Below are 26,564 nucleotides of genomic sequence, written 5' to 3' on the forward strand. Positions count from 1 at the left end.
AAACATTTCGACAGAAGGAAAGAATACTTTCTGTCAAATAATGTTGACACAAGTCATTGTCATCATAATTGTTTAGCCATCTTTCAACGGCTAACCATTATGAAAATTTAAACTTTCAGTTTTTATTTTTCGATTCTTTATCGGTTTTATTAACGATTTATAATCTATGAATAATTTGGATATTGGATACTGTATTTTTTTTGAAATTATGAAATTCTTTTCATTTTCTCTTCATTTTATAATTTTGTGTTTATTGTTTGAATTTTTGTTTCGTTATTATATAATAATATTCCTATTTTATTGGTATAGAAATTGCCGTTATTTTCTTTAGATAGAAATGAATGAAAAATCAAAAAAATTCTACATTTGATTCTTTTTTTTGATTCATTGAAGGAAATGTAGACAATACGACATAATAGCAAAACAAAAAAAAAATACATGATAGGCATACTTCATAATCATCTATCATATAGATTCAATATAGTTATAACCAGTTCGGTTTCAGGATTTCCTGCTTCACTACATCTATATATAGCGTTTATTCAATTCTGTGTGAGTAATAGTTGTAGTGTCATTCAAATGGAATATATATTTGTAACTTTGCTACTACCTCCGTTTGGATCATATACAAATATTATACCAAATCATCGTTATTTACATCAATTATTGAAAAAAAAAGATTTTCGTATTTGAATTCATATGAGTTGTAATTTATTTTCTAGGAAAAAATCGTCAACAAACTTTTTGGTTCATTTCATAAATTACAAAATATTTATTTAATGTGGTAAAGAACCTTGGAGTTTTTTTCGATTTTAAATAACAAATATCGATATCGGTTGAATTTTTTTTTTTGATTAAAATTTGCTTCATACTTATTCATTCCATATGTTTTCAAGGTTGGTTGTAATTGAAAACGATCATTTTTATTGTCAATTTTTTTTTTGCTTTTTCAACTAGATATGGGCAATACGGACACCAAATTATCTTATCGACAAGCTGTAATCAATCTAACTTCCCGATCACAACCAATCGAGCCAGATGATGAATTTTGGTCACAATTTTGGCATGAAAATCATATCGATTCAATAGGCGATGTATTTGCATTGTTGACGGCTCAAGAGATCCGTCAACTTCGCGATGAATCGCCATCAAATCTTTCCACATTGTGTTATAAAGCCGTAGAACAATTGGTTAGGGTTACGGACACATTGTGCAATACGGCCAGTCAACATCGAACAGTACTCACTTGTTCTGCCTTATTGACAAGAATTCTTCCCTATCTTTTTGAAGATTCGGATTGGCGGCAATTTTTTTGGACACAATTTCCGCTTGCAGAATCGACTTCAGTTGATGAAAACAATTCGACTTTATCATCATCATATCATCCCTATAATCGGCCATTGAAATCAGATATTCCTGGATGCGAGATTCTAAACAAACAAATTCCGTTATCGCATTCATTATTGTTAGCTATCGCAGATTTAATGTTTTGTCCAGATTTTACTGTAGCACCATTAGACTCAAAAGGAAATAGATTCGGTGCGCCTGATACACCTCCCGAAGATTTACAATCAATCGATAGTTGTGAATATATTTGGGAAGCTGGAGTTGGCTGTTCCATAGGGTCACCAACATCAGCAACATACGATAATCATCGTACGCAATTGTTACGATTATTGTTGACCTGTTTCTCCGAATCAATCTATTGTTCAGCGGCACACGTTGGTCACCAGCCAAATCGTTGGATACAATTTTTCACTTCTGTCGAGAATCGTCATGCTTTACCATTATTTACATCATTGTTGAATACGGTTTTTGCATATAATCCGAATAGTTTTTTGCCGTTCAATCATCTATTATTCCAAGATTCTAAAGAACCTTTGGTGGAAGTAGCTTTACAAATCTTAATTGTCATTTTGGATCATGACTTTTCAACACCAATCTTATCATCAATAGAAGAGGCAAAAAAATCACCAGTTTCATCGCAAGATAATCTTTTTATCAATTACATAAGCCGAATACATCGTGAAGATGATTTCGAATTTATATTGAAAGGATTCACAAAACTACTAAATAATCCATTACAGCAATCATATTTGCCTAATTCGACGAAAAAAATCAAATTTCATCAGGAATTGTTGGTTTTATTTTGGAAGATTTGTGATTATAACAAAAAATTCATGTATTATGTTCTGAAAACTTGCGATGTTTTGAAAATTTTAGTACCAATTCTCTATCATTTGAATGATGCTCGTGCCGATCGATCACGCGTTGGCCTTGTACACATTGGTGTTTTCATAATTCTCCTTCTTAGTGGTGAACGTAACTTTGGCGTCCGGCTAAATCGTCCTTACCAAGCGGTGGCACCTATGGATTTACCCATTTTCTCTGGAACACATGCTGATCTATTGGTGATAGTATTTCATAAATTAATCACTACTGGTCATCAACGTTTGCAACCATTGTTTGATTGTTTACTTACAATCTTGGTTAACGTCAGTCCGTATTTGAAAACATTGTCAATGGTTGCTTCAGCCAAAATTCTTCATCTACTTGAGGCATTTTCAACACCATGGTTTTTGTTCAGCAATCCAACCAATCATCATCTGGTCTTTTTTCTGCTTGAAATATTCAACAATATTATACAATATCAGTTTGACGGTAATTCCAATTTAATTTATACAATCATACGTAAACGGCAAGTGTTTCATGCGTTGAGTAATTTGCCCACTGATTATGGTATAATTCAACGATCATTGAATCAAGCAAAGCTTCAAGCTTTGATATCAACTAATCATACTTCCGGACAAATGAAAAGATTCAATAGGCAACATTCGAGTCAATCTAGTAAACATCAAGGAAGACCTTTATCCTTGATAGAATCATCAACGGCCCAATCATCAATAATTGATTATGATGTAACGGCATCTCATTCCAACCCATCAACACCCACTGAATGCAATAATGAAAACAAAATATCATCGTTGGTTCATAAGTCTGAATCAACATCAACAAATCATAAAATTACATCAGCACCAGTCGATATGAATATTTTGACTAATGAACCATCGAATTCACCAATTCCATCATTGATCTCGACTTCAACGAATCATATGAATATTTCTTTGGCTGCTTTGCCTAAATTGGAAAAAATGACCGAAAGAACACATCCTAATCATAAAATAGATTCTGAGGATAGCGTAGGTGATAAATTCATTCAAAACAATCCTGAAGATATTGTCAACACTAATCATCACCATTGTCAAGAGCATTTATCAGCCAATCGAACGAATTCAAGAAGGCCAAAATCAATGTCAAGGCAATCATCAACAGCATCGGATGATCAATCTTCTGCTGGTTCATCTTCAAAAGGATCAAAAGATCAAAAAAATATTGCACTAGACACGGGAAGTTGGCATCCTTCGACTGATTGGATTATTTCCTGGAAACAAAAATTACCTTTGCAAACAATCATGCGAATGTTACAAGTATGCCATTTGAATAGCTCTTGTGAAATGATATTTCAATTAATTTTTTCCCATAGGTTTTAGTACCACAGGTGGAAAAAATGTGCCTGGATAAAGGAATAACAGATGAAAATGAAATATTAAAATTTCTTCAACATGGCACATTAGTAGGATTATTGCCTGTACCACATCCTATTTTGATAAGAAAATATCAGACAAACATTGGCACAACAATATGGTTTCGAACCTATATGTGGGGCATCATATATCTACGTAATAGTGATCCACCTATCTGGTATGATACGGAAGTGCGTCTGTTTGAGATTCAAAAAAGTTGAACAATTATATCAAAATAGCATACGTATCACACACACAAACAACAAATCTCAATTTATTGTTGCCCATTTTACATCATTTTCTCAACTTTATATTTGTGTATGTTATATAATGATGGAATGGCTCTTATCTGGATTTTTGAACTAATATTGGAATTTGATTTCTTGAAATTTTTTAAAATTTAAATTTCTGTACATGGTATATGAATGATACAAGTATTCACGTGATTCTCACACACGATTATAATCAAATTAAACAAATTTTTTTTTGTTCCATTTTTTGATTTTTGATTCTTAAAATTATAAATTTCATCATTTTAAATTTGATTAAAAAGATTTGTCATGGATGATTCTGTAATACTTTTGGAAAATGAAGATTCTTTACCATCTAGATCATCAGTTAACAAATGCTTGCAAAGTTTCAATGTCCAAAGAATTCGTAAACGAAAACATGAAGACAACACAAGCGGAAAATCTAACAAAAAATTGGCCACAATGAAACAACTCGATTATCAATTCACACCATGGTCCCAAATCGAAGAACTTATTATGGCTCGTTATTTCATTTATGATTCATTATACTTGGGCAATACTAGTGATTATTCATCCGAAATGGAATTTAACCAGTCGAGCCAAATTTTTAACCGTAAATTTAATTTGGATGCCAAACCAGAAAATATCATTTCTGAGCATTTACATTTGGCACATGGATGTATTTGTGATTGGATACAAAGATGTACAAACTTACCGAACAGATCCGTTCAATTTATCATGCAACATTTAAAATCAATTGAATGTATGGTGAATATTTTACTCGAAGAATTCAAATTGGAGATTATTCAGAATAACGTTGAAAATTCGAATTTTTCTATTCTTTATAACCTTTATTCGATTGGTGTAATCAACTTTTGTAATGTTTTATCAAGTTATTCAGATGAGATCTACAGCATACGTTTTTTAGCTAAGAATCTCAAATGCCCATTATGGATTGTTCAATGTCGCCATGATTTGGCTCATGCATGTTCGAATCCACCATCATTGAAAACGTTAAAAAATGCAATTACATTCGGCCTTCGATGGATGGATGAATATTTTTGGTCGGCAAATATTCATAACGAAATGCAGTTTCGATCGATCGGTCCGTTTCCAGTGTTAGATTATAGTCCACCCCAACATCTCATCTATCAAAATATGGAGCGGCAAAAAATTTATCATAATTGCTGGAACGTCGTTCTTTCACCTGATTGTACAGGAAAACGTGCTGCAAATATATTGAAACCAATCGAACGCTACATGAATCATGATCCAAATTCATTCATTGGAATTGTAGTCCAGATTTTGATTTCTGATGTTTCCAGAGTATCGAATCAGATAATAGATTTAAATTCATTTAGACCATTATTACTTCGTCGTTGCAGCCGATTGTTTCATATAGTATTTGCTTATGAGCCCGAACATATGCTATTACTTTTGCTAAATTTGATCATTGATACTGTAACAGATCTTCAAAAATCAGAAAACATACAATTGGATTCATCATTGAGTATCCAAATCGGCTGTCTATGGCTTGAACAGATCTTCAAAATGATAGTCATGCCATTAGAAAAGAAGCAAACTTCATTCGAAAAAAGTTTTCTTTTGTTACCAGACTCGAAACGTTTGCTACATGAAAATCAATTTGCTTGGTATCGTCTATTTCATAAGCTCGTGAAATTGGATCCCAATCCAATTTTGATAAGAGTCACAAGAATTTTTTATGAACAATTCCTTTGCGATGATCGAAATATATTCTTAATATCCTGGCAGAAATATCAACAAATTTTAAAATTAATGAAAATTTCGATCGGTAATGAATATCACACCAAAAATATGAATCGATCCCAACCTAATGGTAATATTTTGACGGTTGATGAATTAAAAAAAGAAATTGTTTCTAAAAAACGTTTAATAACACCACCATTGATTCGAAAAAATCCTAACTGGAATCGAGTATTCATTGGCGCTTGTTTGAATTAAAATAATAATTCACTATCACTAATTCTTATTATCACAATTGAAGGCTTGTCCCGATACACATGCGTAATGCTTTAAAACTATGTAATCTTCAAATTTGAAAATGGATCCATCCAAACCAAAATGACTCATCATCATGAATTGATTTTGTACTCGATATTTGATCGTGTAACATTATGATCCATTTCTTTTTCTTGTATATACGATAATAATAATAATAATAATAATAATTAATAAAAGAAGAAACTAATAAAATTATAATTTTTGAAATTTGAATAATATTTATCCACATTGATGCAAAAATGGCTTGATATTTGAATCATTCATCCATGACAACGTCATTGGTTTGTTTTGTTTGTATATTGTTCATTCCATTTCATTGTGAAAATCATGAGCATAAATTGTTGAACATCCCATTCCACATTCATTGGATCATCATCATAATCATAATTTTTATCACCAACATTTAAAAATAATGAAAAGGTAATGACAAAAAAAAATAAAGATGATTTGATTTATATAATCTTAACAAACATTTTAGACAATTTATATCAGTGGATATTTTTAGCAAATTGACATCATTTTTGTAATTGTATTCAAAATTGATTTTTTTTTCTCTTTGATTCGCTTAGAATAGAAAATCAATTAGTTATAGGTGAATCATTTAATGAAGTGATGTCATCTTTTGTTGAAGTTATTTACAAGTTATTTTTTTCACCACTAAGATCATTATATTGTCGATCGATTATTGAATCGACGATTGTCATCATATATTATTATTCGAAAATTTTCATCTATGATGATGATGATGATGATGTTTGCAAAACAAAAGACTTTTCCACTTATTCAAACATATAAAATATCCGAACCAATTATAAATATTTGTTCTTGTATAGTCCATCCGTCTCTTTAGTTACTAATACATCAGTTTTTGACCCACTTACCCGTTTATTATTTGTTAGTTAAAATCATCATCATTCATTATAATATCATTCCAGTTCGACTATATATATATATCAAACCCCATTTACGTCAATTGACTCTTTTCTTTTCTCCCTAATAACAAATGAACAATCGATTGAAGTATGATGATGATGATGATGGCAATGAATCATAAAGTTTCTATAAGTATGATAATAATAATTAGTTTTGAAAATCGAGATTTTTTTCTGTTTTTTTTTTTTTTTTTTTTTTTGGTTCTCAAAAGAATGACTTTCAACTATACGAAAACACCAATTGACAACGAATACCAACTAGATCCAAAAATGAAAATTGATCCAGCTATATAGTCTATATGCGGGGAAACAAACATCCTGGGGAAAAACCACAGCTAAAACCGTATTGCGGGTATTCTATGAAGACATATTCTGAACATTCATAGTTGCACAAAAATTTTTTTTTCCTATTCTCGAAACATTCTCAATTCATTTTATTGCTAGTTGATTTTGCTCAGTGTTTGATTTATCAACAACAACAACCTAAACCTAACGACAATCAACAAGAGCAAAAAAACGACAAGATAAATTGCAAATTACAAACCTCCTCAATTATTATATTCATAAGTGTTCATCAGAATAACGAATCAATAATTATAAGCTCTACAGTGCAACTTGGAAACGTTTGTGAATGTTATCAAAACTTATGCACATCACAGAATCTCATAAGTGTTTGATGTATATTTGAATGTGATTAATACTGAGCTCAACCATATTTGTATAATCGATTGGTAAAACAAGATGGAAAAATATTCTAACCTTCGTATCGTACACATTCCATTAGCTTCGATCGATGAAGATGATGACGATGATAATGATAATACTGCTAAGAATTGTGAAAACAAATCTAAAAACATAAAGGAGGTAAGCACTTTAAAACTAATGTCGTCATCACGATCCGAAGAATCAATTGAATGGAATTTTCATCAACAATTGATGAGTCCGATAAGCGATTTAAACACACCGACAACGCCTTTTACACATCATACAGTGACGAATACAACTGATACTGAAGACTTTGGCACCGATACTGGATTCTTTAGTTCAGCATCACTATCTTCATCAAAACGTTCTTCAATCGTTGATTTAGATCTTATTATCTCTAGTCTTCCATTGAATTCTTTGTCATCAAATAAGTTTTCAAATTCTGCATCAATGAGCCATGTTACAGACCATGATGATGGTGAATCATTTTTAAATGATGATGTGGCTGAGGAATCGGATGAAATGACTATTCTCAAAATGACTGATGATTTTGAGGATTTTTCTCGCGATCAAGATTCGATATCTGCATCATTAGAGGATCTGGTTAATTCGTTTGATGAAAAAGTTAAAAATTGTTTGAAAAATTATGATGAAAACGTCGACAAACTCGCTCCCGTTCAGATGCGAACATTAGATGAAGTCATCCAAAATAGACCGTAAGTAAACATTATTATAAATCATTCATTAATAACTTCATTCATAGTGCTTGGTGGACATTAACCGGAAATTATGGAGGCATTCTTCCGATCGATTGGGAGAAACTATCTCCTGAAGATCAAATCAATGAATCAATAACAACGATTATTAATGATGAGTCTGATATAGATGAAGATGATGGCGATTCAAAATTGAAAGAATTGATAGATTCATGTTTGGAAATAGAACAAGGACAGCAAGATTCAATTAAAACGGCTGAACAAGTTTTAAAAGAAATTGATGACATCATCACGGGAAAATCTTTCCAGCAAATTATGAATTGCAATTTGGATTCGAATTCTCATTGCAGTTCTTCACCGCGATGTTCAAGATCATCATCAATTGCATCGTTTGATTATATACCAGTGATTCTTCGTTCGACATTCTATCGATTCTCGTTGGACAAACTGAAAACATTCTCATTGGATCAATTACAAGATTTATATGAAGATCTGGAAGGAAAAACGCAAAAACATTCACAAGAATTAATTAATCGCCTTGCTGAACGCGATGAACTTGAATATGAGAAAGAATTAAAAAGTGCTTTTCTTTCATTGTTGGTCAAAATTCAAAAACGTCGTAAAGATTTTTATAAGAAATATGGTAATAATCAGCAACAAGGGCAACGATATCGGAAACATCGTTATCTGACCACTGTCATACCTTATTGCAAAGATATGAAATTCACTAAGAATATTCAAGCATTACAAACATTAATTAAAAGTAAGTGACTGATTCTGATCGATTTGAATTGAAATAAATTTTTCTTTGATTTGATAGTTCTTAAAGCAATGTTGGACGATTCGCCGGCTGTACCAGCCTTGCTGACTGATTATATTTTGAAATTCATTTGCCCATCAGATTTGAACCAGAATGAAAATGATCATTATCATCAGAACATACGGCCAAAATCATCACCGCAAATTTCACAGATGATAATAAAGAATAAAAAGAATGATTCGGTGAATTTTTCACGATTTCTGAATCATACTTTTCGTGCAGCATCGCTTAGATCCTTTTCATTTCGTGATTCAGTTTTCGGGGATGGATATGTTGCAACAAAAACAACAAATACAATGGCGGCACAAGATCTAGTCGATAATTACGAAAAAAGTCGATCAACATTGTTAACTAATATTCTTGACAAAGCAACCTCAAACCCGGCTTCCGTAATTTTAGCTTGACTTCAATATTGAAAAAATACATTCTTTTCACAAATCATTCTTTTGTTGCTATTGAAAATTGTCTTAAAAGAGTTTATATTTATTTAAAAACACTTACCCACAAATTCAGGATTTGGAATTTTATAGATAGAAAATTCAAAAAGTGCACTCGTTTTTTGCAAATGCTTTTTAAGATACACAACCTTTATTCCAAATTTCATTTATTTTGTCTGTTTTCGTTCAAAACTTTAATAAAAAACATGTTGAATATTAAATGATATAACCGAATATACGTTATTTTAACCGTTATTTCTGGCTTTCGATAATTTCGTTCAGAATCTCAAAAAAAAACTTTCCAAAAAATTGATTTAATCGTAAAATTTCCGTGCATTTTTTTCATTTTGAGAAATATTCCGAATTTTTTCCTAAAAAGAATTTCGCTCAATTTATATTCATTACATCTGATGCATCGATGAATCTAACTATAATGTTTCGAAAATTTTGTTTCCGTGGCCTGAATATTGCCTCAAATTTAACCCCAATCAAATATTCACAAACAAGAGCGTCAACTTTCTGCTTGAAAGGCATTCATGAGCCAGAATATTTGGATTATCTCAAGCCACAAATCCCATTTTATAATCTAATCAATATTCAGGTTTGTACTTGTAAATCTTTACTTTTTAAAACATAATTTTTATTTTTATTTGTTTCAGATAAAAGCTCATGATTTTGCAGTGTTGGAATCATACGGATCATATCTACATCGTTTATCCAATCGATTAGGACTGGTGGTGGTAAAATATTGGTGTGCACCAAATACAACGAAAAAAATTGAAACACTTCAACATGAATCTTCCGTTGTTCAACATGAATATGAATTGAATTTATATGAAAGAAATATTCAAATTGAAAAAGTTAGTTCCCGTATCATGTCATTATTAGTGGAAGTTGTTCATCGATCATTACCAGCCGGTGTTCAACTATCTATACATGAACATAATCATGAATTACATGAGAAAACACGCTATATCACTGATCATGAATTATTGCAATACAAAAAAGAATTGAAACTATTATTGGACAACAAAAAAGAAGATGAAGAGGAATTGACAAGCGGAAAAAAGAAAAAATAGATTTTTTTTTTAATTTTTATTTAAATTTCAAGATTTCCAATAAATTGAATAAACATGACAATTTTTAGTTTGTTAATCTAGATTGCTTAATTTGATATCGATGTTTTTTGGATTGTAAATGTTCTTGGTAAGATTTGCCACCACTGATTTGAACCTGACATAAATCACAATAAAATTGACCAGATATAAAAGTTTCGCTTTGATCGGCATTACTATCATCGTTACTGGCCATTCTTCGAATCGCCAATTCATCTAATAATGAATGAATTTTTTCACGTTCTAGTGGTTTAGATTGAGCTCGTAAACAGTGATCAACAATCCGAATGGCGTGATCACGAACTTTTTCATTCCATTCATTCAGATTAGTTGTATCCAAACGATAAACATTTGGTACTTCACGAATATTTTCAGAAATCAAAAATCGTCGTCGTATCCATTTTATTTGTTTGTTCACGTATGATCGGGTTCGTTGTTTGAGCATCAAAATTCCATGGCCAAGCTTCAGCTGTCCGTCATATGAAAGACGTTCTTCTTTGTTCATTACTAAATAACGATGAAATTCTTTTAGGCCTATCGTCTGAAATATTCCTTCACTGTAATCGGCCTTTTCTCTTTCAATACGCTTGGAATTATAACAATGATGAAATTCAGACAATTCATTTAATAAACCTTGATGAATCATATCATCAACTCGTGCATCTAATCTTTCATCAAGCACTTGTTTGTCACAATCAACCCAAAAAATTATTGAATTTTTAAACCTTAATGGTCCACCATGTCTGGATCCACCTTGAGATCGTTGTTCTTTAAGGATTTGGCTCATTTGGCGACCAGTTTGTTGATACACCTGCAAACATCGAATAACTTTTCTTCGATTATTAACATGCAATATATTCGCTGATTCAGGATCAATTTCAATCAAGAATCGGTGCAATTTTTCATCCGATATTGATCGTAAATTTTTATAGGTCAATTTCTGTTTTTGTAGCAAGTCATTTACAGTGTCAATTTGGTCATCTAAAATTTCTGAATGACTTTCTATCGTATCGATTTTAAATTCATTATCTGAAATTATTTCTTGTTTCGATCCGACCAATGTATCCCACAATATTGATTCAATATAGTAATTTGTTCCGCCGACGATAATAGGAATTTTTCTTTTTGATATAATTTCATCAATCTAAATAATAATAAATTAATCAATTATAAAATAATTATGCCTTGTTGAAACTTACAGATTTCATGGCAAGCTTCTGAAAATCTAAAACTGTAAATTGTTGAAATGGATCAATCAGATCGATGAGATGATGTGGAACTTGTGCTCGTTCATTTGGCAACGCCTTGTTTGTAGCAATATCTAGACCTTTATAAATCTATCAGAAAGAAATTATAAATAAAATAAATTCAAACAATTAAAAATTAAAAATAATAATAATAATTAAAACACCTGCATTGAATCAGCCGATATGATTTCAGCATTTTCATAATGTTCAGCCAATTCTAATGAAAGTTTTGTTTTTCCACATCCTGTAGCACCAATTATAACAATCATTGGATCATAACTGATTGTGGCTTTCGAAACCATTGAACAAAAATTTCGCAAATTCCAAAAAAATCTCATTTATCATTTCATGAAACGAGTGCATTATTCATCATAAAACACATTGCGGAATTTTTCGAAATTCTCATTGAGCAAGATCTGGGAAACATTATCACGTGATCATATTTTGTTGCATCATAATCATTGAAAATGAGTGATTTTGAAATTTGATTGTGTCAAATTTTCTTGCTCATTTCAAATAATTTTTGTGATTAATTCCTGACATAAAAATGGATGACCGTAATGATTTAATTGTGACAAGAACTAAAGTTCAGCATTCAGAAGATGAAAGTAATAGACATCTTTTCGAAAATTTAGAAATGAGACGTCTTGGTTTGCCTACAGAATTTTTCAGTGCAAAATCCAAAAGATTTCATAATAAAAAAAAGAAACGAAATCAAAATTTAATCATCGATCGAATATTGAATAATTTGAATGAATTTCAAATTAGTTCTTTGGATGATTCAGATGATAAAAATATTTCTAATGATAAAGTTGAAGACAAATTTAAAATACAGCATCACCTTATCGAATCAAATGTCAATGTTGAAATGTCTGAGATCTTTGAAACAAATAATTCCAATTTTGATTCTGATGAAAATTCTCAAGACTATGATAATGATGAAGAGAATGAATTGTTGGGAAATTTACAAGAAGATTTGGATGTTTCAATGGAAGAAAATGAAGATGATATTGTCGAAGTTCCAACCTTTGTTATGACAAATAACAGCTACGATTATCAAGATGTGCTGGCAAACAATTCTATCAACGATGAACAAAAAAATGGTGATAATATGATAAACTTGGATTTTGTTACTCCTAAAAAAGGTGGTGATTCAAGAAAGGAAACAAGATCAAAAAAAAGAAAGAAAAAAATCCGTTTTAATGTTTATTGGCGACAACGTTTCATACTATTTTCTCGTTTCAATCAAGGGATCAAATTAGACGATGAATCCTGGTATTCTGTTACTCCAGAAGCCATTGCAAAACATATTGCTGAACGTTTGCAAAACACATTGGCTAAACGTTATCCAAATCGTTGTAATGCCGGTTTTATAATCATGGATCCGTTTTGCGGTGCCGGTGGTAATGTCATACAATTCGCTTTACAATCTTTGATACAAAAAGTATATGCGATTGATATTGATCCTGAAAAGATTGCAATGGCCAAACACAATGCCCGTATCTATGAATGTGATGATAAAATTGAATTTATTTGTGGTGATTTTTTCGAATTGACCAAACATAATCGTTTTCGAGATTTGATCGATGCTTGTTTCTATAGTCCACCATGGGGTGGACCAAATTATATTGACCTTAAAAAATTTTCATTGAATCACATGATACCAAATGGATTCGACATTTGTCGTCATACATCTAAATATCTAACACCAAACATCATTGTGTTGTTACCAAGAAATTTTGATGAAACCGAACTTCAAAAAGTTTCTGATTTAGTTTACAATATTGATTCTAATAAACCAGCACAGCAAGCCCGAATGGTCGAATTGGAACGGAATATGATCTTCAATAAAGTCAAAACAATTACTGCTTATTTTGGTGACACAATTGATGGATTCAATGAAGTTCCTACCAAAGTTTTGTTCGAAACAGAATAAATTTATTTTAAATTTTCTCATTCATATCACAGCTATTTTGAACAATTCGATGTATCCATTGTTTTGTATCTAAAATAAAGTAATTTTTTGTTCGCCATTCTGATTCTTCATATTCGAACCATTTTTGTACGGAAAATGAAGGAAAAAAGAATTCAATCTCACGACGTGCAGTTTCAGGTGAATCCGAACCATGGGTTGCGTTTCGCGTATCAGTTATACCGAATATACCACGAATCGTTCCGGGTTGTTCCAAACGAGTTTTGAATACTTTGGTTGAACCCATAAGTTGGCGCCATTCTTGTATGGCATTTACTTTTGCTAAAACATGGATAGCTAATTCACCACTATTCATCAGGGAAACAAGACGTTCAAAAAAAAATTTTCCTTTATGTTCTTCGTAGAATGATTCTGCTTGCATTCTAGTTAAATGTATTTGAGTAGATTTTAGAAATAAAAATCCATTTTCAAAAATTATTGACCGTATTTCTTGTAAACAACTTGGATCTTTACAGATGTGTGGTTTGATGATTGCCAATGTCAATTCAAGACGTTGATCATCATTGAAGTTGTGTGTAGATTTTAATATTGAATTTTCTCGAATTATTCGCTGACGATTCGTGATTATTCGCTGTATCGATTTTGCGAAAAGATTTATTCGATTCATTTGTATCATTGCAGAACTTAACTCTGTCATATGGTTGAAATCAATGAAAACATCAATTACGTTGTTTTAGAATGGTCGATTTTTTAGAAGCGCTAAATTCAAATAGAATATAAATCCTTATACTGAACCAGGAAATATTTTGAACGCACACAAAATGAGAACGTTTGAATCGATTGTAGCTCTATAATCAAAAAAAAAAAAAAAAACGAAATCAACGGGAAACATATGTTTATTAAACGATCCAATTTGAACGTCTGGTAACTACACAACAAATCGTTACTATGGCAACGTACCAGAATTTGTGTGTATGTATGAAACATTTTATATGATGATGTGATTCAAGTAAATGGTGATTTCATTTTTGAAAACAAAAAAAAAATAAAAATAAATCGACGTTATTTTCCATTAGTATAAAAAATGAATCGGCTAAATCTAAATGAATTAGATCAACAATTGATCAACTGTACAATGGGATCGAAATCCAATTCGTCAATATCTTATGGTCAATTATATGATATTGCTCGATCGATCATTGCTATCGATTTTGATCAAACTATAAATTCGAATAACAAATCCTCTAACGATGGCAAGAATTCTGATCACGATGAACTAGAAAAAACATTGACTAAAATACTGCAATTATGTCAAACGATAATTAATTTTTTATTGGCCGACATCAGACGACTTGAAGTGGATCGTACAGAATTGACCAATCGAAATAATTTAATTCAGGAAAATCGTAAACTACGAAAACTACTACAATTGCAACAAAAATCTATCATATATAGGCGAATGAATTTTTTATCCATTACAAATTCGCCTGATCATGAATCAATCATTGATCAAAATGGAAATAATGGTAATAATGATGACAATAGCTTATATAGCTTAGATCAATTGCCCACCGATTCCAAATCTAGTTGTTTGAATTCATCGAAAATTCAATGCTCATATTGTTCGAAAATTTTCAGTGATTCTCAAGCTTTCACTAAACATTTACAACTTCGTCATTTTAGTTCCAATATTGATGATCCTTCACAATCGCTTCAATCATCTGTAGCTTCAAATCTTTCATTTGTACAGCGTATATTGCAACAACATTGTTGCTTAAAGCAGCAACAACAGGAATTATTACAGTCATCGGATATATCAGTATCAGACAGTAAAATCGAAGAATTGTGTTCAGAAATAGATATTTTGAAAGATAAACTATCAAAAACAGAAACACAGTTGAATGAAGAAAAATCTGCAAGAAGAACATTAGAAAATGATTTGAAAAATAATTTTCAAGAACAAATTCAGTCAATCAAAACAAAATTAGAAAATAAAATTAAAAAGATTCAATTACATCAACGACAACATACCAAAATAGATCATAATAATTATCAAGAAGAATTAATGGATAAAAATCACAATGAAAAAAATCAGCAACAGAAATCTAATGTTCATTCAAAAATGGATAATATGGCTAATAAAATGGAAATTTTTGAAAATGAACAAAAAATGATTACACCTGCAGAATTAATTACAAAATCAAATGAAACTGAGAATGAACCAAGTAAGTTGGAGCCGATGATTGTTACTGAAGAATCTCAATTGAAAAATTCTGAAAATGGAAAACAAATTGTTAATGAAGATGATGATAAAAAATTGAAACAAAATTTACGCATGGAATTGATCTCTCAATTAACTACAAAACGGGAACAACGTCAGAAGCAAATTCCTGTTAGCACAGAAATCAATCATACAAAGAAGCTGCAACAAACAAACAAAGGGGAAAATAATGATTCGGAATTTTCGACGAAAAAACTAGAAACAAAATCATTAAAGCAACCAACGGATAAGGCGGTTGAAAAGAACACAAAGAATAAAAATGAAATGCAACTGAATATTGTCAAAAAAGATTATGTCGACAAAGAACAAACCAAAGCCGATATTTTTAACTCTATCGAAACTCGAATCAAATCTTATCTAGATAAAGAAAATGAAATTGAGAAAGGACAAAAAGAAAATATTACGGATGAAAATCAATTTCATCAAGCAATGAAACGTATACACCAAGATCGAAATCTATTAATACAGCAATCAAGACATGATTATGATTTTGTACAGATTGAAACATCAATCCGAGATATGATCGATATGAAATTGAAGAATGAAATTCAAGAAAATGATAGTCTTCCGAATTCTGATCAAACAAAAGAAGAAGAAAAAGCACAATCTTTGGAGAACAAAATTGAAATCATTGAAATTGGAACTAAAATGAAAAAATCTCCGGAACCTGAAAAGAAAAAAGATGATACAAATTCGACAAAAGAATTACTAAACGGAACGAATAATTTAAAATCAATTCTAAAGGATCCGACAAAAATGGGCAATAATAAACGTAATATCACATTCAATAACGAAGTAATTGAGTTTGAAATTAGCCCGTTAGCTAGTGATAATGATGACGATGATGATGATTGGACACCAACTGATGATCATCTACCGATGGAGAGTGTTGAATCAGAAATCGAAATAATCAATACAAATGAAGACAATCGAGTACAATCAATGAACAATTCCAAACGAATGTTTATCATTGGTGATGATTTGAATCTTACTTTTCGTGGTGATCAAAAAAGTTCAACTACTTTCGAAGGTGAAAAAATATTTCTCAATAATGATGATGATGAAAAACAAAAATTACAAGAAATATCATCGATATCGTCATCGACCACTTCTTCGACGACCAGTTCTGAAGATGAAAATGAACAAGTTATTAGAAAAACGCCTATAAATGAACCGATAAATAACTATAATCAACAAAACATTCAACAAGTGATAAAAGTAGATGTTCATGGTAAATCATTGTTAGTCAATAGTAATGAAAACTCTCCCATTCCGGTTCCTGCAAAACGAAAGAATGTTCCTCAACCAGTTACTACTAACACATTCAATCATGCACTTAATTCGTTACTTGATAACGATAATGAAAAAATAGATAAATCCAATAATGAACAAACACGTCGTGTGTCTGAATTAGCTGAATTGATTGAGAAAAAACTTCAAAGTCCAGCACGATCTAGTCTTTCTCAAAACTCTACTAAAAAACTGCCACCCCTAGGTTCGTTATCAAATCTTAAGAAATCATCCACATCATCGTCGGATAATCAATCAATAATAGCACCAACAGGGAATGTAACTTCAACCAAAAGTGATTCAAGTTTTCTAAATAATACGAATTTGAATTCTCGAAACAATATACTTGATGCATATGATTTATATGAATTCTGAATTTTACATAATTAAATATCGTATAATAAAATTCATTAAAATAAGCATATAGACAAATTTTTTCGAAAAAATAAGCGAACATGAAATTTCTGATGGTCGAATTCTTTTTGAAAATAAAACAATCGATTGTATCGAGTAGGTTATTTTTTTTTTGGAATATTGACATACGCAATCAACGATTGGCGCCCAAAATTTTATTCACGTTAATTTAGTGATTAAATAATAAACAGATTTAAATAACGAAAAAATGGCTAACAATGATATTTCAGGTTCAAAAAATGGTAAGTTTTGAATCGATTTCAAATAGACGATAATTTTTCACTTTTGGCAATAGATATCATATTCGATTCGGAATTTATTCAATTTTATTTGGAAATTCGAAAATCTCAAGGCGAAAATGTGTTTATTTTGTTCAATCATGGATCATACTATACACTTCATGACAGCAATGCTGAATATGTTTCGAAAAATTTCCTGAACACTACTGAAAGTTTGAAGAATTTTCAAACAAAAAATCATCATACCGTTGTGTACACTTGTATCAGTCAAACACGTTTTCCATCATTAATTCGTCATTTGTTGATTGAAAATAATTTTGCTGTTGAAATCTATTCGAAGACAAATCCAAAATCGAATATCAAACAATGGCGTTTAGAAATCGAAGCTTCACCTGGTTATCTGGGCCCTTTTGAAAATCTTTTGTATGAAGCTGATGTCAATATTTCCATTCAATTATCGGCTGTCTACATTCTTGATGATGAAAATGATGATCGAAACAACCATGTTTCCGTCGTTTCTATTGATCCTATCGCATGTCAGATTTTTTTAGGACATTTCCAAGACAATGATTGTCTCCGTCAATTAGAGACTATTTTAGTTCGTTCAAACCCTAAAGAATGCTTTATTCCGAATGCAGGTAATTCCACAAAAAAATTATCTCAATTGTTAAAAAGAAATCGTGTTATGATTCGTAAATATTCAGTTCAATATCAAAGTGATAATTATCAATTGGCCACAGTATTAAAAAATTTAGCTGTACCAGAATGTCGCGAAATGGTCGAAAATTTTCTACAGCAAACTGTCAATATCAATGAAGTATTGTGTCCACTCAAACCGTTATTATTGAAGCAAAAATTGCTTGTCACTGAAGCTGAAAATATAACATCAGATGCTTCATTGAATTATCCGTTTGGTTGTTTCTTTATAAAATTGCTCAACCCAAAACAATTTCTACGTTTAGATTTATCATCCATTCAGCATTTACATTTATTCCCATCGAAACTTGATTCAAAATCGAAACATTCGCTGTTTCAAATTTTAAATCGATGCAAAACTTATTGCGGAATGAAACTTTTGGAGCAATTTCTCCGACAACCATCGACCGATTATACAACCATTCAGACTAGACTAGATATTGTGGAATTTTTCTCGGAAAACCCAGCGATTATGGATTCGATTCGAGAACAGATTCTTCCTCGGATACCAGATATGACAAAATTGTATAAAAAATTAAACACCGGTCGCTACCAAATCAAAGATGTATTTCAACTTTACTTTGTTCTGGATTATCTTCGGCGGCTAAAAACAGTCTTTGACAATCATGGTCAACAATTTCCGTTGGTAGTACAACGAATGTTAATTAATAAACTTTCGAAATATTTGGCTCAAACCAATCGATTATACATGCGTCTGGTTCAAGTTTTAGATTTGGACAATTATGCTCAATCTGGAGAATTTAAACTAAATGTGAAAACATTTCCTGAATTGACGGAAGTTAATTCTTTGATGCAACAATTTGCCAAACGTGTTCGTGAAGAGCATCGAATGTTACAGAATAAATATGATGATGGAATATCATTGGAACAAAACAAAGACATTGGTTGGTTTTATGAAATTAACAAAAAAACTATTGGAACAATTGGAGTTAAATCCGTAGTTTATCGAACGATTTCATCCAAATCCGAAAAAAGTATGAAATTTTTGACCCGATTATTGACCGAGATAAATGACGAATTTTCGACTTTGGGAAAACATTTTGAAAAATTAAGTCAGAATTGCATACGCCTTGTATTGAAAGAATGTCGTAAGTTTTTTATTGTTTCGATTTTTTAATTATCAAATTAATGATTTATCAATCACTATTTCTTATCAGAGGATGATTTGTATCGAATTTCTTCTTTGCAATCATACGTTTCTCTTTTGGACATTTTGACATCATTTGCCAAAGTTGCAACCGATTCTCCAGTGCCTTTCACTAAACCAAAGATTCTTGCACAAGGAAGCAACGAAATTGAATTGAAACAATTTCGACATCCTATTTTAGAGTCGATTAATGGTGGTCAATTCGTACCAAACGATATACGATTTAATCAATCTCGCAAAGTTTTCATAATAACTGGACCAAACATGGGTGGTAAATCAACATTATTGCGATCGGTAGCACTCTCTGTATTGATGGCTCAGATTGGATGTTTTGTACCTTGTGAATCTGCTCGTATTTCTTTGACGGATGCTATCTACACACGAATGAGTTCAAGTGATGATCAATCACTGGGCATGTCAACTTTCATGGCTGAAATGTATGAAATCGCAGGCATTCTAAAATCAGCTACACAAAATTCCTTGATATTGATCGATGAACTAGGACGTTCAACATCTACCAACGATGGATTTGGTTTGGCACAATCAATCATTGAACATATTGCTCGTGAGATCCGTGCTTATACATTATTTGCTACACATTTCCATAATTTAGGATTATCATTATCAAAAGGTTTATTACATCGTCTTCATATGCAATCCAGCTTTAATGAGTTACAACAATTAATTATTCATTATCGTGCATTGCCTGACGAAGAATCGCAATATAATTCACAATCATTTGGTATCGAAGTAATGAAATCGGTCGGAATGCCAGAACATCTCATTCGAGCAGCACAAGATCGATTGGAAAGAATCTATGATTCTACAATTGATTCAAGAATATTCAATCAAGTAATAGATACAATTATTGATGATTTTTCATTATCTAGTTCTATCGAAAAAATTTTTGATCTTGTTTAATTAACTGACATTTATAAAAATAAAAAAATTATGCTCTAAAACAAAAAATGATGTTCTTTACACGTTGATCCACCAAATTCATATTGGCAGCGGATTTAAGATTTGAAACTTTTTGAAAAAAAGAAAATTTCATTACGATTTTTATAATCACATTTCATCCATTCACTAGATGGTGTTAGTGTTCGAATCATCTTTAGCCACATGTTGAGTGAATTCAAGTTGATTTAAACTCATTTTTTCATCATCATTAAGAATGTTTGAACATCAACCAGAATGTTTGATTGAAAAATTAGAGGTTGGCTTCATAGATGAACGTGTTATTATTGATAATTATGATGAGAACCCAATAGATATTGATAATGGAGCGATAATATTATCTGTAAAATGGAAAAATGTTCTGAAACGATACGATTGGATCATAATTGAATTGATTGTCAATAATTATCAATCTCGACGTTTAGTTCAAACTTTATTCGTAGATAACGTGGAAAATATTGATGAAAAATTTTGCTATGTATCGCCACAACTTTGGTTCAATCTCCGATTTCAACCAATAAGCCAAAATCTGGCAAATGTTTTACATAAATATCCTTTGATTGAATCCGATGCTAGAATCAATGTATATAGCTCAGCAAATAATACCGAACTAATCGAACAAATTCAATTTAATCTGATACAATCACCAGATTATCCATTCGATTATGATTACGCCGATGAATTGAGCTCGTATTTTTATTGTGGCAATATTATGAAACAAAGACGATTATTGAAAGTGAACGATATAATTGTAATTAAGATTAAAGATGCAAAGTTTTTCTATAAAAATGGTCCGATATTATCATTTCATCAAATTGGTACTGTCGTATATTTTCAAATATGTCGAGTGAATCATAAAATCTCGACAGAAAATTACTACATGTTGACAACTGAACCAAACTGTGATCGAATTGAAATGTTTAAATCTGCCAATTTACAATCAATTGCGCCCACATTTATGCAATATTACTTTTCGGATAATACAAACTGTTTTAATCATAATTTTTATCAAAAAATCCTTCGTGATCAGATCGAATATTTAGCACTTGAATTTCAGCCATATTTACTTCGCATATCATCACTGCCAATTGGAACATTTTTGCTCAAAAATTATGGTGATCGAGAAACTTCAAGTTATTTGGTTCGTTTAGCAGCTCAACATTGGCATCTGCATGTTTTCGAATGTCATTCCAGTCTAGATTTATTATGTGAAGTACCACAAACGACTGAAGCAAAAATAAAAATTTTTTTCACCAAAATTCGTCAATATGCTCCATGTGTTGTATTGATACATGATTTAGATATGTTAATCAAATCAGACGCATTTGAAAATGATCGTTTAATAAATTTTTTTCGACAATCTTTGTTGGATCTAAACGTAGGAAATGTCTGGCCTATAATCATTGTTGCAACAGATCATTCCCCATTACAGAACAATAATCCGAATAAACATCCCTTATCAATCTTATTCTCTCACATGATTCGGCTGAAAAATCTTGATGACATTCAAAGAAAAAAACTTTTTACCATGGTCATTAAAAGAAAATTCAATTTGCAAATTCCAGATGATTTAACTGAAAAACTACAAATAATTGTTGATTTAAGTATCGGCCTGAATCTTGGCCAAATTATTGCCATTATAAATAACATATTTCGATGTGTTGGTTCCTCAAGTGATTTGGAAAATTTTTTAACATCAACACAAGCAGCATTAAATCGATTTCGCAATGAAAACAAGACGAATTTTACCTTACAAATACCCAAAGTACAATGGTCCGATATTGGTGGATTAGATGACGTGAAACAAGAAATCTTGGACACAATCGAACTTCCATTAAAACTTGGATTCAATTTTGATGAACTTGGTGTGAAGCGATCAGGAATTTTGCTGCATGGACCACCTGGAACTGGAAAAACTTTGCTTGCGAAAGCTGTTGCTTCCCAATGTCGAGTAAATTTTATTAGCGTTAAAGGACCTGAATTAATAAGTAAATACGTTGGCCAAAGTGAAGAGAATGTTCGTACCTTATTTGCACAAGCTCGGGCTTCATCACCTGCATTGGTATTTTTCGATGAACTTGATTCTTTAGCGCCAAGTCGGGGACGATCAGGCGATTCCGGTGGCGTCATGGATCGAGTGGTGTCACAGCTATTGGCAGAATTAGATGGAATCAGTTCAAGACAAAAGGTGAACAATGATTTGGAACCTGTAGAATCATCACCGCCTATAGTTTTTGTAATCGGAGCCACTAATCGTGTTGATCTAATCGATTCAGCTTTACTTCGTCCTGGACGTTTTGATAAAATCATCGAAGTTTCTATCCCTAAGGACCGGCAATCTCGTTTGGCAATCATCAATGCTCTTGTTAAAAATTTCCATTTCGAAGATGAACAAAAAGGCCAAATGCAACGGCATGAAATTGTCAATGAAATAGAAAAATATTTACCACCGTTATTATCTGGAGCTGATTTTTATGCTATCTGCTCTTCAGCTATGATGCTTTGCGTTAGAAGAACATTGTCCGACAATGTAAACCTAACCTGTGATTACGATGAAAGCGAAGATGAAGATCAGGGTCCTAAAAAAGCTTTAAATGTGGAATGTCGACTTGAAGATTTTAAGCAAGCGATTCGCTCAAAATATAATGTAAAATTGTAATGAAAATTTTTTAATCAAATTTCCACTTAAATAAATAATTGTTAAACTAAAAGCCCCAGAAATTTAGCCCGTGGATATTTATCTGCTAATTTTGGCCATTGTACCATGAAATGGTTAGCTAACTTTGTATGATATACAATTTTTCCTGTTAATGATAAAGATCTGGTACGGCAAAAACTTTCAACAAAAACGATGGTTGTTCGATTTGAAACAATCCGACAGGCAATAATCACAGGCATACAGACACCAGGGCCATTACATAATAAGATTCTAGGGCGTATACTTGAAATAATTTTAAATGAATGATATAATGAAATCAAACTGGTCCAAATTGATGAAATATAACTTTGATGAACTTGACGACTTCTTTGGATTCGTTGTAAATGAAATTTGATTGAATTGTTTGTTTGATTGTTCCATTCAGGAAATGTTTGGTCCAATTTATCGACGCTTAGTTTATCATCTTGAGAGGCGACGAATATGATTTCATTGATTGGCACGATTCCAAGAGTTGTCTCACTATTCGATTTATCATGATCGATCAAAGATTTGACTAATGTTAACATTTCATGGGTATGACCACCACTTCCAAGGACTGACATTAATGATTTCGGTTGACCAGATTTTTGCCCCATGAGAAGCAAGAATGCAATCGTTGTCATACAAATGACCACAAATGAAATAAACAAAACGACAAACATTTCATCGGATTAATTATCGTCAAACTTGATATGTTTACACGATTTTACGATCATTATCTCTATGAACGACTCCATCGTATATTCAATATTTTCACTCCACAAAAAAAACTTTTTGAAGGTTGATTCATGGTTATTATTTTCAGAATTTGAAACAAAACTTGGTTTTTTTCAAAAACAACTTACAATGTTGATTACAAGAATTATAACATTATATTCTCGTGGACAAAGCAAAAACATAGCAGCCAAATTTGGTCAACAAATACGAAATGATTCAACGTTTACTAAAGAAGCTGAAAAATTTATGGCCAAACATGCAAAACGTGGCAGTCCTCAAAGTCCATATATGTTAGGCCTTACTTATAAAATTCAATTGACATCAATGTTATCATTAACACATCGTATTACTGGTGTCGGTCTCGGTTTGATCATCTATGGTTTCGGTATTGCTGAATTATTATATTCAAATAAGAATTATTCACAATTGTTGGATTCATATTCGTCTGCAATTCCTTGTACATCGATTTTTAAGGTCATGTGTGGTAAGTAACAATTTTATTTTATTGAATTAATTATTAACTTGATATCAAACAATTAGGAACTGCCTTAGCATATCATACTTTCAATGGAATTCGTCATCTTTGCTGGGATATGGGTTATGGATATTCATTACCACGTCTCTATCTTACCGGTTATGCTGTTCTCGGTAAGTTTACTCAACTAGATTAAAAATTTTATCTAATTGATCACTTATTATTTCGATTAGGATTGACAGCACTTTGCATGGTAGCCATGATGGCTAAACAATAGCTGTATAACGTAAAGATATAAACAGATTCAATAATTGGAACCAAATTTAAAATATTTAGGGAATCTTAAAAATAGACCCTCTTTGTTGATATACTTAAAAATTGGTTTATTTATTTACAAATAAAAATCAAAAAGAAATTGAAAAAAATGAAATTTGAATTACAATCAAAATAAAAAATTGTTCATGAATTAATTAATACTGAATGCTGCGTTGAGTTTGTATGTCATCTAACATTTGGGCCAATTCATCATCGGTAAATCGTCCCTCTAAGCTTGGTATTAATCCTTTAGCTTCGTCTGGCGTTTCAGGAGCAAGGTTAGCAATTTGAGCCATTTCAAATTTATGTAGTTTTTTCTGTCCTAAAATCTGACGAATAGTGGCGATCGTTTCACGGTTATTGAAACGGCTAAATCTAGTTGTATAATTTACTGTTTTGTTGAACACATCAGAGAATTCCTGTTCTTCTTCAGAATTTTCATTCTGTTTGATACGATGTTGCAATAATAAATTCACTTCGGATATCAACAAGGTTTCTGTTGATGGATTTTCAAATTCTTTTGGAAATTGTAGCTCGGCCGCATTTTCTTCTTGAATATCTTGGGATACATTTGTCGTCATTTTTTGAAATGGCTGAAGAAGAATAAATTTATCAAAAAAAAAAAAAAAAAAAAATAAATAAATAATTCAATTAGCAAGTCTATACATACAGAAATGAATGTAGAAAAGAATCAGGTATAAAATTTTTTCACATTGACAATCGCTCATGAGTGGCTGAGAAACTAAACAATCGATATTAAATTAATTTAATCGACCATCACTTGTATACTGTGTTCACTCACACATACATTCGCTTGCCCTTTACATTGGCGATTTGTGGTTGCAAAGGACAATTGATAGTTTTTGTATTCAACTTATTTTGGTTAGTATTTTAAGATTTCATTTCTCTCATTCATTAAATTCTTATTGCGATACAATAATCTTTTCATAGTTACTTATAAAATCGGTAAAAATGTCTGCAGCTGCCGGTCGTTTGGCTAAACCAAAACTCCGCCGTCTCTTGTTGGATAGCCTGAGAATTCATATTCCAATTGCCTTAGGTTTAGCTGTGGCCACACAATTCAGCCTAAAATTTTTTTTCAAGGATGCTCGACGAGAAAAAATTGCTGAATTTTATCGGTAAGTTGATGAAAAATTTAATTTAAAAGTTATTAAAAAATGTATATATGCAATCTAATTTGTTACAGAACATATGATATTGAAAAAGAAGCCGAACGTTTAGAAAGAATTGGATTATATGAAGTTAGAGAATAGACGTAATAATTCAGACGTCGAATTGAGATCAAAACATTGGAATTGATTAGTACTATCCATTGATGATTAGCAATGTCATTTAAATTTATAATTATTAAATGAAATAAATAAAATCGAATGATTTTCTATAATTGTTGATCATATAATCTTGAAATTGAATTTCCATGAAAAAAGGTGGCGGCTAATAAGGTCACGTGATCTAAATAAATCTATCAATAAAGAGAATTGAGTACTGCCCTTTATGTTCGAACCGAATA

At 31.4% G+C, this 26,564-nt stretch overlaps 12 protein-coding genes across 17 annotated transcripts; 8 read left to right on the forward strand and 4 right to left on the reverse strand.

The window, feature by feature from the left end:
* Positions 1-691: 691 nt before the first annotated feature.
* Positions 692-4,079, forward strand: LOC124499938 (protein HID1). 2 transcript variants are annotated; one of them, XM_047063932.2, is made up of 3 exons: positions 692-896; positions 958-3,488; positions 3,545-4,079. In XM_047063932.2, the coding sequence occupies exons 2-3, from the start codon at positions 960-962 to the stop codon at positions 3,803-3,805; spliced, it is 2,790 nt and encodes a 929-aa protein (XP_046919888.2). In that variant the 5' UTR covers positions 692-896; positions 958-959; the 3' UTR covers positions 3,806-4,079. The 2 variants fall into 2 exon arrangements, with proteins under 2 accessions (XP_046919888.2, XP_075592111.1); XM_075735996.1 differs by lacking the exon at positions 692-896 and having other exon boundaries at positions 925-3,488.
* On the forward strand, positions 4,030-6,092 carry LOC124499935 (uncharacterized). The gene has a single exon (XM_047063928.2). It carries the CDS (start codon positions 4,145-4,147, stop codon positions 5,816-5,818), a length of 1,674 nt encoding a protein of 557 aa, XP_046919884.2. The 5' UTR covers positions 4,030-4,144; the 3' UTR covers positions 5,819-6,092.
* On the forward strand, positions 5,965-9,709 carry LOC124499933 (uncharacterized). 4 transcript variants are annotated; one of them, XM_075735997.1, is made up of 5 exons: positions 5,965-6,298; positions 6,814-6,943; positions 7,023-8,231; positions 8,279-8,994; positions 9,052-9,709. In XM_075735997.1, the coding sequence occupies exons 3-5, from the start codon at positions 7,552-7,554 to the stop codon at positions 9,453-9,455; spliced, it is 1,800 nt and encodes a 599-aa protein (XP_075592112.1). In that variant the 5' UTR covers positions 5,965-6,298; positions 6,814-6,943; positions 7,023-7,551; the 3' UTR covers positions 9,456-9,709. The 4 variants fall into 4 exon arrangements, with proteins under 4 accessions (XP_075592112.1, XP_075592115.1, XP_075592114.1 ...); XM_075736000.1 differs by lacking the exon at positions 6,814-6,943 and having other exon boundaries at positions 6,074-6,159; positions 6,963-8,231; XM_075735999.1 differs by lacking the exon at positions 6,814-6,943 and having other exon boundaries at positions 6,149-6,298; positions 6,977-8,231.
* A 124-nt stretch (positions 9,710-9,833) lies between these two features.
* Positions 9,834-10,643, forward strand: mRpL48 (mitochondrial ribosomal protein L48). Its single transcript, XM_047063930.2, has 2 exons — positions 9,834-10,089; positions 10,148-10,643. The coding sequence occupies exons 1-2, from the start codon at positions 9,907-9,909 to the stop codon at positions 10,565-10,567; spliced, it is 603 nt and encodes a 200-aa protein (XP_046919886.1). The 5' UTR covers positions 9,834-9,906; the 3' UTR covers positions 10,568-10,643.
* LOC124499936 (tRNA dimethylallyltransferase) lies at positions 10,541-12,228 on the reverse strand. The gene is made up of 3 exons (XM_047063929.2): positions 12,015-12,228; positions 11,803-11,940; positions 10,541-11,747 (listed from the first exon to the last, which is right to left on the reverse strand). The coding sequence occupies exons 1-3, from the start codon at positions 12,186-12,188 to the stop codon at positions 10,632-10,634; spliced, it is 1,428 nt and encodes a 475-aa protein (XP_046919885.2). The 5' UTR covers positions 12,189-12,228; the 3' UTR covers positions 10,541-10,631.
* A 91-nt stretch (positions 12,229-12,319) lies between these two features.
* LOC124499819 (nucleoside diphosphate kinase 6-like) lies at positions 12,320-14,566 on the reverse strand. The gene has a single exon (XM_047063791.2). The coding sequence runs from the start codon at positions 14,478-14,480 to the stop codon at positions 13,794-13,796; it is 687 nt and encodes a 228-aa protein (XP_046919747.1). The 5' UTR covers positions 14,481-14,566; the 3' UTR covers positions 12,320-13,793.
* Tgs1 (Trimethylguanosine synthase 1) lies at positions 12,398-13,889 on the forward strand. The gene has a single exon (XM_047063790.2). The coding sequence runs from the start codon at positions 12,398-12,400 to the stop codon at positions 13,784-13,786; it is 1,389 nt and encodes a 462-aa protein (XP_046919746.2). The 3' UTR covers positions 13,787-13,889.
* A 301-nt stretch (positions 14,567-14,867) lies between the features above and the next one.
* On the forward strand, positions 14,868-17,729 carry LOC124497116 (uncharacterized). The gene is made up of 4 exons (XM_047060758.2): positions 14,868-15,893; positions 16,092-16,298; positions 16,533-17,094; positions 17,146-17,729. Exons 1-4 carry the CDS (start codon positions 14,868-14,870, stop codon positions 17,727-17,729), a joined length of 2,379 nt encoding a protein of 792 aa, XP_046916714.2.
* A 152-nt stretch (positions 17,730-17,881) lies between these two features.
* Positions 17,882-23,539, forward strand: LOC124499013 (DNA mismatch repair protein spel1). The gene is made up of 4 exons (XM_047062856.2): positions 17,882-18,010; positions 18,064-19,812; positions 19,882-20,670; positions 22,976-23,539. The coding sequence occupies exons 1-4, from the start codon at positions 17,977-17,979 to the stop codon at positions 23,485-23,487; spliced, it is 3,084 nt and encodes a 1,027-aa protein (XP_046918812.2). The 5' UTR covers positions 17,882-17,976; the 3' UTR covers positions 23,488-23,539.
* On the reverse strand, positions 23,475-24,188 carry Alg14 (ALG14, UDP-N-acetylglucosaminyltransferase subunit). Its single transcript, XM_047062864.2, has one exon. It carries the CDS (start codon positions 24,186-24,188, stop codon positions 23,529-23,531), a length of 660 nt encoding a protein of 219 aa, XP_046918820.2. The 3' UTR covers positions 23,475-23,528.
* LOC124499019 (succinate dehydrogenase cytochrome b560 subunit) lies at positions 23,984-26,438 on the forward strand. Of its 2 annotated transcripts, XM_075736006.1 has the most exons (4): positions 23,984-24,727; positions 24,784-24,891; positions 26,094-26,172; positions 26,241-26,438. In XM_075736006.1, exons 1-4 carry the CDS (start codon positions 24,250-24,252, stop codon positions 26,305-26,307), a joined length of 732 nt encoding a protein of 243 aa, XP_075592121.1. In that variant the 5' UTR covers positions 23,984-24,249; the 3' UTR covers positions 26,308-26,438. The 2 variants fall into 2 exon arrangements, with proteins under 2 accessions (XP_075592121.1, XP_046918821.2); XM_047062865.2 differs by lacking the exons at positions 26,094-26,172; positions 26,241-26,438 and adding an exon at positions 24,952-25,148.
* On the reverse strand, positions 25,077-25,909 carry Polr2D (RNA polymerase II subunit D). The gene is made up of 2 exons (XM_047062867.2): positions 25,704-25,909; positions 25,077-25,626 (listed from the first exon to the last, which is right to left on the reverse strand). The coding sequence occupies exon 2, from the start codon at positions 25,612-25,614 to the stop codon at positions 25,189-25,191; it is 426 nt and encodes a 141-aa protein (XP_046918823.1). The 5' UTR covers positions 25,615-25,626; positions 25,704-25,909; the 3' UTR covers positions 25,077-25,188.
* Positions 26,439-26,564: the final 126 nt, after the last annotated feature.

Source organism: Dermatophagoides farinae, chromosome 2 (assembly GCF_024713945.1).
Source record: "Dermatophagoides farinae isolate YC_2012a chromosome 2, ASM2471394v1, whole genome shotgun sequence".
In the NCBI taxonomy this organism is placed as follows: Eukaryota; Metazoa; Arthropoda; class Arachnida; order Sarcoptiformes; family Pyroglyphidae; genus Dermatophagoides; species Dermatophagoides farinae.